Source organism: Colossoma macropomum, unplaced genomic scaffold (genome assembly GCF_904425465.1).
Source record: "Colossoma macropomum unplaced genomic scaffold, Colossoma_macropomum, whole genome shotgun sequence".
Classification (NCBI taxonomy): Eukaryota; Metazoa; Chordata; class Actinopteri; order Characiformes; family Serrasalmidae; genus Colossoma; species Colossoma macropomum.
Window position 1 is genome coordinate 33,456,320 of NW_023494786.1, and position 20,343 is coordinate 33,476,662.

Sequence of the window (20,343 nt, forward strand, 5' to 3'; positions counted from 1 at the left end):
ATGTCAAAATAACGACTTATATCCAGAAATAAGTGCATGCTTTTAATAAAATGTAATAACTTTATTTCAACATTCAACATAAGTCAAAATTTTGAGAAAATAGGTCATCAGTATTTGAGAACCCTGCTGAAAAAACCCGTAGAAACCATTACATGTTTCTGTTGGGTTGGTATCACAGTGTAAAGGGTCCTAATGGTTTAACATGTGACCAATAGCTGATTCTAAATGCATGTGATGGTTTCCTAAGTGTCTGTCGGTTCCTGGTGGTGTCCAGTAGTCTCTATTGGTACTTTGTGTTGTCCTGATGGGTTGGTGTCACAGTGCAAAGGACTCTAATGGTTTTTAAGGTGTTCTGTGACGGATTCCAGATGCTTCTGATGGTTTCCTGATGGGATATAAAGGTCTTCTACAGGAAACTAGTGCTCTCCATTGGAAGCGATTAAGCCAATTTCCATTAGAAAGCAAAACCAGTTGTACTCTACTACACCAGTGCTAATACTGCCGCCCTGCTGGCAGAGTCAGGTGGTTCTCTGAGCTCCAGCTGGTCTGGATGAGCTCCTGTATGTCCTGTAGATATTCGGTCCCCACACGGAGATAAATACACACCCAGTGACGCACACACTCCTTCAGGGAGGAAGCAGAAGCTCTGCTGTTCTACACGGACACACCCGCAGATCTGCTGGAGAACGACCACAGCAGCTCCACGCCAGACCACCGAGAGGACAGACCATCACCACCACCACCACCATCATCATCATCATCATCATCATCATCATGACAGCTGAAGGTAAAACTTCTTACTCACCTTCCTGTGATCTGAAATCTATAATCAATAACCTGTTCGGCTGCATTTCTGCCTGTCTGAGAGTTCATTGTGTCTGTTGTTGTCTGGTGGCTTCTTGAAGCTGAAACTGGCTTCATTCTCGACAACTTCTTCTCTGAATTCTCCGCTCCACCTTAAACGGTGCATTTAACATGCGCCATTTAAGGTGGAACGGCAAATTCGAAGACGTCCACAAGCGTGAAGCATCTGAAGTGTCTCTTAAGTTCAGTTAATAAGGGATACAGTTAAAGATGCTTATTCAAATGAACAGTTTAACAGTTTAAACACTTCAAACTCGGAGTCTAAAACCTGATTGACCAAAAAAGCACAAAGAACCAACCAAACTTTAGCTCCGTTGTAGCTGCTGTGAAACAAAACGGACAATTCTGATTTCTTTATTTAGCTTTAATGTTGGAAAAAAGGCAAACAGACCTGCAGTCTGACCACAGAGTTCAGTCGTACAGTAATAAACGGAGTTGAGCTACCGCGCATGCGCGGTTTTTTAGCCATCACGGTACATACTACCATTTAATGTAGTTTAAAAGTGATTTTCACGATTTTTTCACAACTTTCTACATAATTAACTGGTTAAGATGTAAACAGAGTCATTCAGAGTGGTTTGGTGTGAAACGCTCTGTTCTAGAGAAACTTACCGAGTCAGAACTGTTCACAGTGGTGGTGATAGGAACCAGACGTCCACCTCTAAAAGCTCCCTCACAGAAAGTTCCTACATGAAACGGTTATGAATTCACTGCCTGATGACTGAGACACTGTTTTATGGTAGTTTTGAGAAGATTTTGGCCCAGAATATGTATTTTTAAAATCCATTCATGGTGGAGGGATACATGCAGAGCGCTGTGAGTCAAAATAGTCCCCAAAGAAAACATTTAGTTTCAGATTTTCCACTATTTTACCATCATGAAAACTCAGAGGACGTGTAGGTTTACTGACGGTTTTGGATAGTACAACCCCATTTCCAAAAATGTTGTGACGCTATGCAGAATGTAAATAAAAACAAAATGCAATGATGTGCAAATCATTAAAACCCTATATTTCATTGAAAATAGTACAAAGACAACAAATCAAATGTTGAAACTGAGAAATTTTCTTGCTTTTTGAAAAATATTTGCCCATTTTGAATTTTATGCCAACAACAAGTTCCAAAAAAGTTGGGACGGGGGCAACAAAAGGCTGGTAAAGTGGTGTAATGCAAAAAAAAACACCTGGTGGTTGATTGGCAACAGGTCAGTAACATGATTGGGTATAAAGAGCATCTCAGAGAGGCGGAGTCTTTCAGAAGTAAAGATGAGGAGGAGTTCACCACTCTGTGAAAGACTGCCTGATCAAATAGAGCAACAATTCAAAAATAACGTTTCTAAACATAAAATAGCAAAGAACTTTTGGGCTCAGAAACACTTCTGAAAACCACTGTCTGTGAAAACAGTTCATCACTGTATCCACAAATGCAAGTTAAAACTCTTAAATGCAAAGAAGAAATCATATATAAACAGGATCCAGAAATGCTGCCACCTTCTCTGGGCCTGAGCTCATTTAAAATGGACTGAGGGGAAGTGGAAAAGTGTCCTGTGGTCCGACGAATCAACATTTTAAATTCTTTTTGTAAATCATGGACACTGTGTCCTCCAGGCTAAATACCACTCAGCTTGTTATCAGTGCACAGTTCAAAAGCCAGTATTCATGATGGTGTAGGGGAGCATTAGTGCACATGGTATGGGTGACGTGTTCATCTGTGAAGGCACCATTAATGCTGAATGATATATACATGTTTTGGCAACATATGCTGCCGTCCAGACAACGTCTTTTTCATGGAAGGCCTTGATTATTTCAGCAAGACAATGTCAAACCACATTCTGCATGTATTACAGCAGCATTGCTCCGTAGTAAAAGAGTCCAGGTGCTAAACTGACCTGCCTGCAGTCCAGACCTGTCACCACTGATAACATTTGGCGCATTATTAAATGAAAACTACGACAAATGAGACCCTGAACTGATGAGCAGCTGAAATCCTGTATCAAACAAGAATGGAAAACATTTCAGTTTCTAAACTACAGCAGTGTCTCCTCAGTTCCCAAACGCTTACAGAGTGTTGTTAAAGAAGAGGTGATGTTGGCATCAAATTCAAAATGGGCATATATTTTTCAAAACACGCTAAAATTTCTCAACTTCAAAATTTGATATGTTGTCTTTGTAGTATTTTCCTTTAAAAACATGGTTTACATGATTTACACATTACATCCTATTTTTATTTACATTCTGCACCTTTTTTGGAAATGGGGTTGTAAATAAAATGTCTATATTTGTGTTGTAGTCATGGCAACCCCTGGTTCCTATCACCACCACTGTAAAGACAACTGAACCATTTCACACCAAACCACTCTGAATCTCTCTGTTTACATGTCACACACTGAGTTATACAGACATTTTGAAAAATCAGGGGAATTCCCCTTTAACTTAATTAAACCGAGAGTGTTTGTTGTCTGAATAAACAGTCATATAACAGTGAGATCACTGAGGTCCCCCTCTGTGGAGAGGAAGGGGATGTGAGGGGGAAGTTGTTGCTGGATGAGATCATTAGGTTTGTGTTTATATATAACTGACTAATGCGTTTCCATACAGTGTGCACGAGTTAGCTTAGCCGTGTTCATGTACAGTTCTGCGCAAAGAGGAAATTATATTAAAAAAACTGTTTATCTCGTCTAAAAACCTTTATTTGATCAGAAGAGCACTAATAATAGAATAAATACAAATACCACGCTGCAAAATTGGCATCTTGGCCAATGAAATGATGGTAAATCTAGTCAATATTCCTCATGTTGAGAGGGTTGTAAGCTTATTATAAGATTATTTAACTTCTTTTTAGATGTTTATTACTTGTTATGAGTGATTTTGGTCAATTCTAAGTCAGATTATTTCACTACATTGGCAGATATTTTTGCTTGTTGTAAAAAATACTTGAAACAAAATTACCTGCCACTTTATTCGCTTAAATAAGCACTAAAATAATTTAAAACAAGCAACAAACGCCTATAAATAGTTAAAGAATCTCATAAAAAGCTTATATTATATTAGGTATATTGACTTCAATTTAAGATAATTTCACTTGCCAAGATATTGTTACAGTGCAGTAATACAGTAAGTAGTGATTTTCTATGTGTCAGTGTTTTAATTTAACCATTTCCTGCCTTCTCATTTAAAAAAAGGTGGTTCTTCAAGGGTTCTTTAGTAAAGAAAATGGTTCTAAATAGAACCATAAACACTCAAAGTACCGTTTACATGATTAAATGGTTCTTTGAATGGTGAAATGGTTCTTCTGATTGATGGAGAATGTGCTGTACATGGTTCTTGTGACAATGCCAAGCTTATAATAATAGAAGAACCCTTTTTGGTGCTATATAGAACCCTTTTCAAAAATGTTCTGTATAGGAATATCTATAGCACATTCTACACTCTTAAAAAAGAAGGTCCTTCAAGGGTTCTTTAGTCAAGAAAATGGTTCTGTATAGAACAATGAACACTCAATGAACCCTTTGCATGATTAAATGGTTCTCCGCATGGTGAAATGGTTCTTCAGATTGATGGAGAATGTGCTGTAGATGGTTCTACAAAGAACCTTTTGGAAAGGGGTTCTGTTGTTGTGACAGCCTCAAGCTTATAATAATCGAAGAACCCTTTTTGGTGCTATATAGAACCCTTTTCCAAAATGTTCTGTATAGGAACATCTACAGCACATTCTACACTCTTAAAAAAGATGGTCCTTCAAAGGTTCTTTAGTCAAGAAAATTGTTCTTTGTAGAACCAGTAACACTCAAAGAACTCTTTGCATAATTAAATGGTTCTTTGTATCATTAAATGGTTCTTCAGATTGACGGAGAATGTGCTGTGAATGGTTCTATATAGAACATTTTTAAAAGTGGTTCTATGTAGCACCCAGAAGGGTTTTGCTATTGTTACAGAGTCAAGCTTGTTACAATAGAAGAACCCTTTTGGGTGCTATATAGGTCCCTTTTCAAAAAGGTTCTGCACAGAACCAGGTACAACACATTCATGCACATTTTCCATCAATCTGAAGAACCCTTTCATGACACAGAGAACCCTTTAATCATGTACACTTAAAGAACCCTTTGCATGATTAAATGTTTCTTCGCATGGTGAAATGGTTCTTCAGAATGACGGAGAATGTGCTTTAGATGGTTCTGTATAGATGGTTCTATATAGCACCAGAAAGGGTTCTGCTATTGTTACGGTGTCAGGCTTGTTACAATAAAAGAACCCTTTTTGGTGCTTAACCCTTTTCAAAAAGGTTCTATATAGAACAGCACATTCTCCACCTTTTACCATGCAGAGAACCATTTAGTCATGCAAAAGGTTCTTTTAGTGTTCAGCGTTCTATATAGAACCACTTCCTTTACAAAAGAACCCTTGAGGAACCATCTTTTTTAAGTGTGTGCATCAATCTGGAACCAAAGCTGTTCTAACCAGCTCAGAAAACATAAGCTACTTTATTTTTTTATTTACTTTATTTTTACTTTATTTTTTTATTTTTTACTTTTTGCACGGAACCATCCAGGTTCTAAGTATGCAGCAGCACTCCAAAAGCTGACCTTTGACCTGCCCGGCCTGAGAGATATCACTAAACGGACTGATAATACAGCTGTAGTGAGGATATGAGTCAGAAAACAGTGAGGCATGGTGAACATTAGTGTTTTCACTAAGAAATAAGCTGCACAGAGCCGTTCCTGGAGCGTGAGGTCAGACTGGGCAGTGTAGACCGTGATACGGAGCAGGCCGTGTGCTGTGAGGGTGTGTTTCAGCCTCACACACCTATCAGCCCTGCTGGACCTTTCTCTAATGCCTGTACACCTCTGTGCTGCTGTCTAATCAGGCTGGGAGTGGACGGCTGAGGAAAGCACACTTATCTCTGGGGTTCAAAGTTTAGGCCGTCTGGTGCTTTAAGGCCTTTTCCTGTTACAGAGCTGACCAACATCTTACACCTTCATAACACACTGCAAAAAATAATATCTTAGCAAGTGTTAATAGCTTAAATATAATCAATAAATCTCATATTTCACATTATGAGACTGTTGTAAGAATATTATAAGATGATTTAACTTATTTCTAGACATTTTTACTTGTTTTTAAGCAGTTTTATCTTATAATCGTGTCTTATTTCATTGGCAGATCATGTTAGTTGTTTTAATCATTATTTCTTTAAATGAGCAAAATTATCTTCATTATTTCTCAAAACAACTCAACTAATCTGCCAATGGAATAAGACACTTTCACCAGATAAAATCACTTAAAACAAGTAAAAATGTACAGAAACAGGTGGAATAATCTTATAATATTCTCACAACAGACTCATAATGAGAGATCTTAGATTTATTGACTACATTTAAGACATTTTCACTTGTTAAGATATTATTTTTTTGCAGTGCAGACTCCTTTTTTAATTGCATATATTTATTATTTTTTAATGTTTTTTAAATTGTAACCTTCTAAAAACAAACTTATTAATAGCTTGCAGCATTTGTAATGTGTATAAAGTAAACAGTCTTGCAGCAAATAAATAATTTGTCTTTTCAAATTTCTACATTGTAATCAGAGAGATTCAGAGTGGTTTGGTGTGAAATGGTTCAGATGTCTTTACAGTGGTGGTGATAGGAACCAGGGGTCGCCATGACTACAACACAGATATAGACATTTTATTTACTATCCAAAACCACCAGTGAACCTACACGAGTCTTCTGAGTTTATATGGAATGTTGATGATGAAATGATGAAAATAGAGGTAAATCTGTGTGTCAACATCATAGACTACTGTTACATCATCTTAAAGGGCTCATATTTCTGTATTTCTATGTACCAAAAACAATGATCTTATCTCAGCCTCTCTTTTTCCCTTACTATTGAATAGGTTGTTCCTGTCACTGTGCCTTTAAGACTGATATATGTAAATGAGCTCTGTTCTGATTGGCTGCCTCATATCAAAATGTGGCTGAGACGCTCCTTGTAGCTTTACTGTGAGTGGGCGGAGCTAAACTGCTATAGGCTGAAATATGAAAATGTTCAAAACCAGCTGTTTGTGTGGCTTAAGCCCTGTTTGGGTGGGATAGGTTTTACATGAGGAGGTGATGTAATGTAATTATTACCAGCGTTTCTCAGTGATTTTAGTCCCGTCTGAAGGTGCCATATCAGTCATGTTGACCGACGGCGCGCTCCAGCGTCAGTACAGTTTCCGGCGCCTTTTACTTACTACTCGGGTTATATTAGTCCAGTGTGAATCATCTTATCAATAAAAATGCGATCATATTCTGTGGAAATGGAGCTTCTCAAGCATGGAGACACTCAAGGAAGCACTTACTTGTGTTCTCTGTCAAACATGTAAACCCCACACAGAGAGGACCCTGGTCTCCCGGCTGGGGAATCGAACCCCTTCTTGCTGTGAGGCGACAGCGCTACCCACTGCGCCACCGTGCCGCCCTGTTGAAGCTGCAGTGAGCTTCTTATTCCAATTTTCCTATTCCACCTTAAATGTGTGGCAGTTGTTATTATTATAATGCCTGAAGCACCAGAATGTAACCATTTAAGGTGGAACGGGTGGTGATTACGAAGCCAACTTCAGCCTTGTTGTTCTCTGTGGCTAAAATCAGGCCGACGTGTAACGTTACTGTCCCGTCTCACCTGTACAACTCAAAACACGTAAAGATCACAAGAGCAAAGTTTGTTTATCTGTGGTGAAATTGACTGTTGGCTGTGAATTAAGGCTAATGGCAATGCTAACGACACACTTAATTCACTTAAGACAGAAAGGTGAATGGTTAGGGTAAACGAAGCAATGGCTAAATGAAATCTTTTCTCCTCTCTCCTGCAGTGAAGGCGGCTCGTAAATCGTCTAGCTGCTCCCATCTCTGTCATTCATAGAGATTTTTTATCCCGTGCGAATCGCTCCTAAACATTACAGACGACCTGAGGTAAACTTTCATTACCTGCCTCCCAAGGAAGACTAACCCTATCCAAATAGTGCTTTGGTTTCCATATATGGACTGTATGGGCTTCATGGTGGAAAGGCTACAGCGCAGTGAGTAGCACTGTCACCCCACAGCATGAAGGCTCTGGGTTCGATGCCCCAGCCGGGCAACCAGGGTTCTTTCTGTGTGGAGTTTGCATGTTCTTTTTGTGTCTCATGAGCAGTTTAAATGATGAATGAATGATAAGGACTGTTCAAGTGAAAAATAGCTTGTTTTAAAGCTTCGGCATTTTTAAAGAAGAAATCAGATCAGTATCAGAAAAGAAAAACTGGTATCTCTACTTAAAGCACCCTGCATACCTCTCCACCATGAATGCTTTTAAAAATGTTTTAGGCCAGAATCCTCTCAAGACTACTGTAAAACAGTGACATCAGGCAGTGAATTCATAACCATTTCATGTAGTAACTTTCTGTGAGGGAGCTTTTAGAGGTGGTTCCTATCACCACCACTGTGAACAGTTCTGACTCGGTAAGTTTCTCTAGAACAGAGCGTTTCACACCAAACCACTCTGAACGACTCTGTTTACATCTTAACCACTTAATTAAGAAGAAATTTTGAAAAACTGGAAAAATGCTGGAGTTCCCCTTAAACTCGCCGATAACTGTAATGTTATAACCTTTGACTTCTGATGATGGTAAAATAGTGGAAAATCTGAAATAATAAGTTTTCTTTGGGGACTATTTTGTCTCACAGCGCCCTGCATGTATCCCTCCACCATGAATGGAGTTTAAGTTCTCAACACTACCATAAAACAGTGTCTCAGTCATCAGGCAGTGAATTCATAACCATTTCATGTAGGAACTTTCTGTGAGGGAGCTTTTAGAGGTGGAGGTCTGGTTCCTATCACCACCACTGTGAACAGTTCTGACTCGGTCAGTTTATCTAGAACAGAGCGTTTCACACCAAACCACTCTGAACCACTCTGTTTACGTCTTAACCGTTTCATTATGCAGAAGGTTTGGACAGTAAGTGGAGTTCCCCTTTGGTATGTAGGATGCACTGTAGCGCTGGAGAGATTGTGGAGGTGGGCTGGTCTGTTGGTTAGTTCACACATTCCACTCTCCATTGTTTACATCAGGAAAGCTTGCCGCTGTCAGGGCTACACGGGCGCAGGAGAGGAAACGCACACACACACAGAGGCCTCACTGCTAAGCAATGAGGTGGAAAAAATATCTCAGAGCAAAGTGCGCTCATCTTAAAGGCTCTTATTGATTCCCAGGCTCTGAGACTGGTGCACAATCAGCCGGAGAAAGACTCCAGTTCAGTTCAGTTCAATTAACTTAGAGCTTTTAACAACAGACGCTGTTACAAAATCAGCTTTGAAGAAAATCAGGGTCCCAGTAATGGGTAAGTGTTGCTATTTTACAGTTACAGGGTTCTTTTATTTGAGTTTCTATGGTGCAGGTTCTAAGAAGGAAGCTCTAGCTCGAAGCTCTAGCTTGGCAGAAAGTCACAGCGTTCCCTTCGCCCTGTTGCACCACACGCTGTCTGAGCCAATGTATTTATGTATTTGTTCTTTTCCTGGCCAATCATGCTTTTTCTCCTGCATTTGCAGCTTGGACTCCTGATCCCAGCTCACCTGGTCACCATGGCAACCCTTAGACAAACCACAAGAGCCCTGAAACCTTGGCAGCAGCGCTAAACCCGGAGGCAAAAGCTAGGAGATCCCTTAAGGTCACCTCCAACATGAGAGAAAACAGAACACAACACAAACGTGAGCATCCAGAATGCATGTTAGGACTTGAATGGAATTAAAGTGATGATTTACACGGCACAAAATGAGACCTTAGTGAGTGTAAACATCTTAAATGTAGTCAATATAGCTAATATTTCTTATTATGAGACTGTCGTAAGAATATTATGAGATTATATAATTTATTTCTAGAAATTTTTACTTGTTTTTAAGCAGTTTTATCTTATAAAAGTGTCTTATTTCATTGTCAGATCATGTTACTTGTTTTAAGCATCATTTCTTGAAATGAGCAAAATTATCTTCATTATTTCTCGAAACAAGTAAACTAATCTGCCAATGGAATAAGACACTTTCACCAGATAAAATCACTTAAAACAAGTAAAAATGTACAGAAACAGGTGGAATAATCTTATAATATTCTTACAACAGCCTCATAATGAGGAATATTAGATTTATTGACTACATTTAAGATGTTTACACTTGTTAAGATATAATTTTTGTGGTAAAAAAGGCTGGCTTTACACTTTGAAACCTTCATACAGCTAGTTGCATGTTGTGAGTTGCCTGCAACATAATTTCTGTGCAACTTGAGAGTTACACAAAACAATCCAAAAACAAAGTTGAACGCAACACATTCAGTAACTTCACTAGTTAGCCAAATTACCAAGTCTTTTTTTGATGCACCCTATCATTCTCACTGTAAAGTCATCTGTATCAGGTGAAATTTGTAATAATAAGAAAATTATTTACTTGTTTTAAGTGATTTTATCTGGTGAAAGTGTTTTATTCCATTGGCAGATCAGTTTACTTGTTTTGAGAAATAATGAAGATAATTTTGCTCATTTCAAGATGATGATTTTCATAAGACCCTTTCGTAAGATACAGCTGCATCTCTGTCTCCTCTTCTTAAATATTTGCATAGTAATCAAATAAGAATAGCTCTGTTTATAATGGAGCGTCCCGAGAGGAGAAACTGAATCTAGCTAAATAAATCACTCTAACAGCAGCTAAAGAAGAATAACCGATGAAATGAGCAGCTGTTTAAACAGCTGTCAGCGTTAGCTGGCCAGTTAACGCAGCTGTTTACAGAATCATTCGCTCAGAGAAAGTCACGTTTGTTGTTGTGGCTTAGAAATCTGACAAAATGCATAACAACTAACCTTGAGTAAGTTGTGCCGTTATGACTGGCTGTTTCGCGAAACTTTGTGGAACCAATGCGGCTGAGTTTCAGGTTGCAACTTGACATGTTACATTATGCAACTTAAGTGCAATTAAGTTTAATGTATGTTTGAGGCAATTAAAGTTGCATGAAAGTTACACCATGTAAAGCCAGACTAAAGTAGCTATCAAGTACCCAACAATTAGCATGGTGCTAACTGCATCCCTGAATCATCAGATACTCACCTCCAACTGTGTAGAGGTGTTCAGTATAAATAATAAATAATCTATAAATATGGACAGAAGTACATTAGCATTTGGCTTCATTTTTATAGATAATAGTAGTTTACAGTAATTTACAGTAGTTTACAGTTCTGTGTCCAGAATCCACAATGTTTGCATGACCGTAATGAAGACCTGGATGCTGTTTGAGCAGGTTGAGAGAGGTTTTAGGGTTAATTTCAGGGAAAAGATTTGGGTGACTATTGATTTCTAGTGTTTATTAGCAACGTTAGCCTCATAGCTGCAGCGCTAAACTAACAAAGGCTACATCTGAGGTCATTTGTTTGCTTGTCAAACTATTCCTTTAAAATTTCTTGACAAAGGGTTGTTTATTGGTTGAAATGGCGTCTAATTCTGTGCCTTTGCTGTAGGGGTCTTCTCCCTTTGTGGCGTCCTCTTTATTCTCTACCTGGCGTCTGGTTCTGAGGGACAGTCTCAGAGATGCGAGTGTCTAGCCGCCATGGTTTTGCCACAGCTTCCTTCGAATCTCCCCAACGAGACCTGCTGCCTGAACTTCTCTGGGTCTTCACTTAACAATCTGTCTTGGACGGCTTTCGGCTCCTTGGCCAAGCTTGAGATTTTGGATCTGTCGTTTTGTAACCTCACCCATGTTGATGAAACTGCAGTTGGTTTTAAGCTCTCCTCACTGCGAGAGCTGTACCTGGGTCACAACCAGCTCAGATCAGTGCCTAGAACATTTCTAGCTAACGCGTACAGTTTGGAAGTGCTGGATTTGAGGGACAATCTCATGGAAGATCTGCCTGTGGATTTCTTGCAAAGCTCAAACCTCCTCCGTGTTCTGCTTCTGGATGGAAACCGTCTGCAATTTCTTCCCAGCACCATCTTCAAACCTTCACTCCAGCAGCTGGATTTGGAGGGAAACCCCTGGAACTGCACTTGCTCTTTGGCGGAGGAGCTCCAGAAGGTTCGGAATGGCAACTCCACCAGCCTGGAGGACATTGTGGGCAACCTGACCTGCGCTTCTCCACCAAGACTGGCAGGCAAGACCGTGTGGTCAGTGCAGGCTAAAGACATCTGTCCACCAGGGCGCACTAGCCTTAGCGCCCTTTTTATACTCCTACCGCTTTTCCTCCTCCTGGTCCTGTTGCTCTGCTGGTGCTGCGGCAAAACAGGGAAGAAGAAGGAGACCCAAACCTCCAGGTCCTGCAAGAAGGACACTCACCTGAACAGGAACGGACGCTGGGCTCAGGAAAAGCCGGCATTCGAAGAGAAAGCGGGAGCTGGAGAAAGCGCCAAAGATGCTATGCTAAAGAACCAGCTAATGCTGCGGCCTTCTTCGGCTCTGCTGGGCAGCACGCGGGACATCTACGAAGAGGTGGAGGTCAAATTGGGGTCCGTGGACTCTCTGGGGCCTCCACCCTCAACCTCTTCAGCAGAGGGGACTGTGGATAAAGTGGAGAACGAGGAAAAGGAGGAGGAAGATAGCAAGCAGGACCTGGAGACGGTCAGTGTGACCGAAGTGATGAAGGACTCGGCTGACCGCGAGAAAGCCTACATGACTCAGTCCACCAAATACTACAGCCTGGTTCCCGGGCTAGAAATCGAGGATTCGGATCATGGAGAGTACGAGAGCGTGGATCTGTCGTGACCCTCCGAAAAGTGTTTGCATGTCAATAAGATAAGCTTTCAGGCTACGTTCGCTTTACAGGACGTTGACTTGGTCAGTTCCTTGTGTTTGTCAGATAAAGCAGCTGCTGACCACACTGGATGATGACCAGAAAGAAAAGAAAGCATCGATCCTGAAGATCTCGAAATACTTTCAGGCCAAAACTACACACTACAACCACAAATGATGGTTTTTAGTAAAGAAAATGGTTCTATTAAGGAACCATGGACACTCAAAGAACCCTTTGCATGATTAAAGGGTTCTTTGCATCATTAAAGATCAGATTAATGGAGAATGTGCTGTAGATGGTTCTATATAGCACCAAAAAGGGTTCTTCTATTGTTACAATGTCAAGCCTGTAACAGTAAAAGAAACCTTTTTGGTGCTATATAGAACCCTTTTCAGAAAGGTTCTTTGCAGAACCATATAAAACGCGTTCTCCATCAATCTGAAGAACGCTTTAATGATGCGAAGCAGAACGCTTGTTGGTGCTATAGGGTTCGCTGCATTGTGAAAGGGTTCTTCAGACTGATGGAGAAGGCACTGTAGACCCTTTTTCAAAAGGGTTCTATATAGCTCCAGAAAAGTTTGTATCGTAACAGTAACAGAACCCATTTTCAAAAAGGGTTCTTTTTAGAACCATATACAGCACATTCTCCATCAGTCTGAAGATCAAGAACCCTTGAATCATGCAAAGGGTTCTCTGAGTGTTCATGGTTCTAATAGAACCATTTTCTTTACTAAAGAACCCTTGAAGAACCATCTTTTTTAAGGGTGTCTCTGCCAGCTTAGAAGCTCACATACATTGTTTATGCTTGTTTCGGCTGATCCACCTTTTAATGACGGCACGCCTCTTTTGCACTGACCAGCGGCGCAGTGTGTTTGTCCACAGAGCTCGGCCGGCTGCCCTGTGCCCAGTATCAAAAGTAAAAGCACTAAAAGATTAATTATGACTTTAATGTCCTGTTATCATTTTTATAACAAGACTCGCTTCATTAACTCATTTTAGGTGAAAATACTCCAGTGTCTCTCTTGGTAAACCAGTCTTTAATAGAGTCATTAATTAGTGACGCTGATGTCTATTAAAATTATCATAAGCACAAAACACTGAAGGCAAACAGTTTCCATCAGGTAGAACTGAGTGGCTCTGAAATCACTTTTACAAACAAGCAAAGTTTCAGTTTAAGATTTATTTGAACTTAGTTACAAGTTTAAGTTTAATAAAAACTTTAAACTCAGATTCACAAATGAGTTTCCTTTACTAAACTGCATCTGTAGGTCTCTGTTCATAAACATAAACTAGCCTAAACTAATTTACTATAAAATGAAATAGTGTTTGTATAAATTCAGAAAAAGTTACGTTTTTATTCACACATAAACCAAAAGGAGCGACAGATTTCTCATAATGTAGTGGAGTAAAAAGTGAGATATTTGACTTTGAAATGTAGTGGAGTGAAAGTAAAAAGTCACCAAAATGGAAAAACTTCAGTAAAGTACAGATACACGAAAAAACTACTTAAGTACAGTAATGAATTACATTTACTTAATTAATGTCCGCCACTGGTCTTTTGTTGCACTATGTTGGTTTAGAGCTGGGCGATATGACAAAAATATAATATTGTGATACTTCAAGAAATTTTCACGATAGACGATATGTCACAATATTTATTTTTTCAGACAGCTGATCAGTTGGAACAGAGGAAATAAAACACATTTTAAAAATACTATTAAAGCACAGTGATTTTTACTCAATATTTTTCACTAAATCCAGTTAAACGGGACTAATTTTGCTTGCTTTGTAATGAAACATGCAGTTGGTCAGTGTTTAACTGACGATCTACACAATATGTTCAGAAAAGCACACTGTATTGTGTTGTGACATAATTTATCACTATAATGATATATATTGTCATATTTCCCAGCTCTGTGTTGATTTAAGACACCCACAGAAACTCATCTGGGACTGTGATTGGTTAGAGGGCTCATTTGCATATTGTAGCCTTCTGCCATATCAGTATTGCAAAGGTTTGTTTTGCAATAACAGCATCTGTGTCACATTAAAAGGGGAATTCCACCCTATTTTCAAAATTTCAGCATAATAAGGTGCTGATGATACTAAAAAAGTGATAAATCTGAGAAAATAAGTTTTCTATGGGGACTATTTTGCCTTAAAACACCTTGCATGTATCCCTCCATCATGAATGGATTTAAAAAAATGGTCCCCTGTTAGTGCTTTACAGGTTCTAAGCCTGTCTTTAAGTAACATTCAACTAAGTATCAATTAAATGCAACTTTAAGTTGAGTGTGAAAGGTTCTATTAAATCTAACCCCAACCTTAACCTCAACACAAGCTTACACCTGCTTCTAAAACTAACCCTGAGCCTAATGTTGTTGATTTTGTTTGTCATCAGAAATCAGTCTGTTAATAATTTAGGTGTCTGTAGATCATCTATAGGGGACCATTCAAATACATAAAACAGTGTCTCAGTCATCAGGCAGTGAATTCATAACCATTTCATGTAGTAACTTTCTGTGAGGGAGCTTTTAGAGGTGGACGTCTGGTTCCTATCACCACCACTGTGAACAGTTCTGACTCTGTAAATTAATCTAGAACGGAACATTTCACGCTAGAGCTGAAAGATTTGGGAAAAATAACTAATCGCGATTTTTCTAATATTGTGAGTTTAGTTACAATTATTTTCTATAAATTAAGGTTCAGGCCTGTTGTTTTTTTGCCCAGTAGGACCAGAATATCCACTTTTATAGGCTTGGGGCTCGACCCCTGAATGTAGTCAGCCAGACTGCCAGTAAGTCGTAGTTGTGATGTCGCCACACATGGAGGTTTGGTTGCCTCTGATTGCTCTAACTCATCTACAGGCATTTCACAAGCTCTGTGTTATTAGGTTCAAATTTTGCCACTTAAAACCTAAGACAACATTTGTTGATGTAGACCAGGGGTGTCCAAAGTCCGGCCCTAGGGCCGAATGTGGCCCGCGGATCGCTTTTACTCGGCCCTCCAGCCTGTACGCTGCAGCTGTTCCTTTCACTTGACGGTGGCAGCAGTGCTGTAAACCTGCGATTAATCTTCAGTTAACCTGCAAATGAATTACTGAATGACTACACACACACAGTGCAGCTGACAGTGACAACTGACAGTTTTAAGAGTGATGGAACACTTTTTCATCGAGAACCGTAACAAATGCGCGTCTCAAACGTCACGAGAATGTAATGAGTTTAATATTAAAGCACATTATGTAACCCAGCATGGATGTTACAGCAAATATTCAGAGGACAAGAAGAAAAAAACGAAAGCAGCTTTTTATCAGAGCAAATTCAGTAGTTTGTACTATAAACATTACTTGTTCTGTCGCCCTTCTTGCTGTGCGGCGACAGTGCAACCCGCTGTGCCACCATGCCGCCTTATTCAAAGTCATTTATGAATAATATTTTGGAATGACAGGCCCTCAGGTTTCCTGATAAGGTCCATTCAGGCCCCCTTCGAAAAAAGTTTGGACGCTGCAGATGGAGACCATAATATAAAAACTGCAGCTCTTGCACTCTTAAATTACAATTTTAATATAGTAATGATTATTTTGAATACTGAATATTTAAAGTCACACACATCTTCTAAACCACTTATCCTTCTGGGTCTCAGCGAAGCTGGAGCCTATTCTAGCAGTTATTGGGCAGAAGACAGGAAACACCCAGGACAGACAGACATGTACATTCACACACACACCGAGGGGCAGTTTAGCATCTCCAATTGGCCTGACTGCATGTCTTTGGACTGTGGGAGGAAACCCACACAGACACAGGGAGAACATGCAAACCCCACACAGAGAGGGCTCTGGTCGCCTGGCCGGGGAATCGAACCCAGGCCTTTCTTGCTGTGCGGTGACAGTGCGACCCCCTGCACCACTGGCCGCCTCATTTAACCTTCTATTGCACGATGTTGCCTCAGGGCAACAAACTCATTTTCCTCACTTTACAATAACATTATACATATTTAAAGACCATAATAGGTTAACAAGAAAGGGAAGAGTTTGAATAAGTGAATAAAAAGCATGTACTTGGTCATACTATCTCTTAGTGGGCACATTTAAATCTCTTTTTAACGTTCAATATTATTTTTTTGTTTTGGAGAGAATTTGCAGAAATATGTTTGTTGCCTAGGAGCAACACTGTGTGACAGTGAAATGGATTTAGCCAATCACAAGCCAGGTTTCCCCACTTCAGGGAACACAGCTGTATGTCATTTCTTCCTACTGTCTCACAATGTTGCCTCAAGGCAACATACTCCAAGAAGATCCCTGCACAATTTTTAAAAATGTTTTGAATTTAATAACCGGGACAGATTATTAATAATCATTCTATATTATTTTGTAATTATATAATTTAATAATCAAAGACTTTTTTTCATGCAAAAAAGTGAGGTTATTAAATTGCTTTCATAATGCATGCAACAGAGGGTTAAAGTCGTTTATGAATAATATTTTGGCAAGGAGTGACTGTCCCTCAGGTATCTTGATAAGGTCCATTCAGACCCCCTTTGAAAAAAGCCTGGACGCCTCTGATGTAGACCATAATATTAAAAAATTGCAGCTCTTGCAATTTGAAACTTGCACTCTGTTAAATTGTGATTTCAATATAGAAACGATTAATCTTTCAGCCCTGTTTCACACTCGGAGTGACTCTGTTCACATGTTAACCGTTTAATCATGCAGAAATTTGGAAAAATTGGTGGAATTTCCCCTTTACGAAGAGAAACATCGGGTTTGTGCCGTTTCATCCCTGTGCTGTGAACGTGGCCTGATCAGAACCCTTGAAATCCGTGACACTTCTGCTCCTGTTGGAGGGCTGAGTGAGTGGGAGGTTCCAGCACGGCTGCTGTTTAAACTTGTGTGTTACTCACTGCTGTTGAACCTTTGTTTTACTGCCTCAATGGAATGTGTCATAGGGAGTCATCAGTGGGCGGGGCAGGAGTTCTGTTGCCTAGATAAGCTAAGCACAGTAAAGGGAGTTGGTTTTTGTGCTGTGGTTTAACCTGTTTGCTCTACTGTTTTACATCTAGAGCCACTGCTTCCCTCATTCTGTTTCCTATTTGATTACAGCGTCTCAGCTTCCCTGCGGATCACTGCGCCGCACCAGCGCACGCTTCCCTCCTCTAGCACACCGAGTCACCTCGTCAGATAATTATCAGGCCCTGCATGAGCACGTTCAGGTGTGGTAAGATGGGGCAAATAGAAACGGACAGTTCATTTCCTGTAGGCCTGGGCTTGAGATGAACTGGGTTAAAGGGGAACTCCACCTTTTTTCAAAATCCCTACATAATATCAGTGTGTGGGATGTAATCAGAGTCATTCAGAGAGGTTTGGTGTGAAATGGTTCCGATGTGGTGGTGATAGGAACCAGGGGTCGCCATGACTACAACACAAACATAGACATTTTATTTACTATCCAAAACCACCAGTGAACCTACACGAGTCTTCTGAGTTTATATGGAATGTTGATGATGGAAAATAGTGGAAAATCTGGAAAAAAAGCCTTTTAAAAGCACGTTTTAGTCAAAAATCTTCCCAAAACTATCGTAAAACAGTGTCTCAGTCATCAGGCAGTGAATTTGTAACCATTTCATGTAGTAACTTTCTGTGAGGGAGCTTTTAGAGGTGGACGTCTGGTTACTATCACCACCACTGTGAACAGTTCTGACCCGGTAAATGACTATTTACATCTCAACCCTTTAACTATGCAGGAATAACAAAGAAATCGAAGGAATTCCCCTTTAAATAATAGTGACGTTTGTTATTGATAACACTAGGGGTCTAAACCTCTGACTGGATTTGATTATGATTCATTATGAAATGATTCAGTGAATCATAAAAATCCCAGATTGATTCCATTCAACTAGATTATTTTTAATATTTTTATTTTTAGAAATACACTGACTAGAACTGAGGCTGGAGGATCTATTTATACACGCCTATCAAAAAGCGTTCTGTATAGAACCGAAAACACGTTCTTTAAGCGGTGCTATTTAGGACCATTTTTAAAAGGGTTCATTAAAACACAATTTTCTGGTTTTCCATCATAGAGAAGAACCATTTAGCTAGTCAGTGAGCTATTCATGTATTTACATGGTTCTTTGAGTGTTCACAGTTCCATATCCAGAGCAATAAACGTCTCTAAGCTTATTTATGGTTTATGTTTGTGATTTGATCTCGAACAGGCTGAGAAACTGTGTGGAGATCAGATTCCAGACCTTCAGACTCGTGTTTAAAGCTGTTAAAAAGTAAATAGAACTGAATGTAATTCATCATATGACTATGTAATGTAATGTAAGCATGATTGAGTGTTTCTGCAACTACAGGCAGTTTTGGCTGCCAGATATTTAGAGAAACATGAAAATATCATATATATTGACATGTTCTTACTAATACAGAGTGCTACACACTTAAAAATGGGTTCTATTTAGAACCATAGAGCCATTTGTATGCTTAAATGGTTCTTTGCATGGTAAAATGGTTCAGACTGATGGAGAATGTGTTGTATTTGATTCTATGTAGAACCTTTTTGAAAAGAACTCTTTTTGGTGCCACATAGAACCATGCACGACACATTCTCCATCAGTCTGAGGAACCATTTGACAATGCAAAGAACACTTTAAGCATGCACATGGTTCTTTGAGTGTTCATGGTTCTATGTAGAATCATTGCCTTTACTAAGGAACCCCTAAAGAACCATCTTTTTAAGCGTGTATGATAAGGGCTTTGTCACTGTTATATAATATACTCTCTGAAATATGTTAGTTATAAGCTGTACAGTTTGGACATGCTGAAAATATTGAATATGAAACTATATTTATTTTGCTTTTATGTAAATTCAGAGAGATCAAGATTAGATTTCCCACACGTTTATCCATGAGCTCTCCATCGAAAGTAGGACTGTTTGTCTTTATTACTTTATTTCAGGTCATTTTTGGTCAGCGTCACTGTAAAGACAGATAACTGTGGGGCAGATGTGCATTTAAAAAATGATGAATGACTCAAGAGCAGTACTTTTTCAAAACATTTTCTTTTTTTGGTCATTTTCTTTTTATTGGAAAAGTCTTTAAACAATAAAAAGGGGAACAACATTCACATTGTATCAGTGTCGGTTATGTAAATGTTTTTTCAGTGATGTAAAATGTATAATGTGTCAGTACATCAGTTCTGACTGTATGGCTGCTTTTCTATTACAGTATAATCCTATTCATCTGCAGTATACAGTATACAGTAAAATCACTGTAGATACTTGGGTATCTACACCAATCAGGCATAACATTATGACCACCTCCTTGTTTCTACACTCATTGTCCATTTTATCAGCTCCACTTACTATATAGGTGCACTTTGTAGTTCTACAGTTACAGACTGTAGTCCATCTGTTTCTCTGATACTTTGTTAGCCCCCTTTTACCCTGTTCTTCAGTGGTCAGGACCCCCATGGACCCTCACAGAGCAGGTACTATTTAGGTGGTGGATCATTCTCAGCACTGCAGTGACACTGACGTGGTGATGGTGTGTTAGTGTGTGTTGTGCTGGTCTGAGTGGATCAGACACAGCAGTGCTGCTGGAGTTTTTAAACACCTCAGTGTCACTGCTGGACTGAGAATAGTCCACCAACCAAAAATATCCAGCCAACAGCGTCCTGTGACCACTGATGAAGGACTAGAG

General features: G+C 39.5%; 1 protein-coding gene across 2 annotated transcripts; it reads left to right on the top strand.

Annotated features, from left to right (window-relative positions):
• Positions 1–352: 352 nt before the first annotated feature.
• Positions 353–12,700, top strand: si:ch211-106k21.5 (leucine-rich repeat-containing protein 26). 2 transcript variants are annotated; one of them, XM_036556383.1, is made up of 3 exons: positions 353–787; positions 9,428–9,586; positions 11,377–12,700. In XM_036556383.1, the coding sequence occupies exons 2-3, from the start codon at positions 9,559–9,561 to the stop codon at positions 12,612–12,614; spliced, it is 1,266 nt and encodes a 421-aa protein (XP_036412276.1). In that variant the 5' UTR covers positions 353–787; positions 9,428–9,558; the 3' UTR covers positions 12,615–12,700. The 2 variants fall into 2 exon arrangements, with proteins under 2 accessions (XP_036412276.1, XP_036412285.1); XM_036556392.1 differs by lacking the exon at positions 353–787 and adding an exon at positions 9,062–9,219.
• The last annotated feature ends 7,643 nt before the right edge of the window (positions 12,701–20,343 follow it).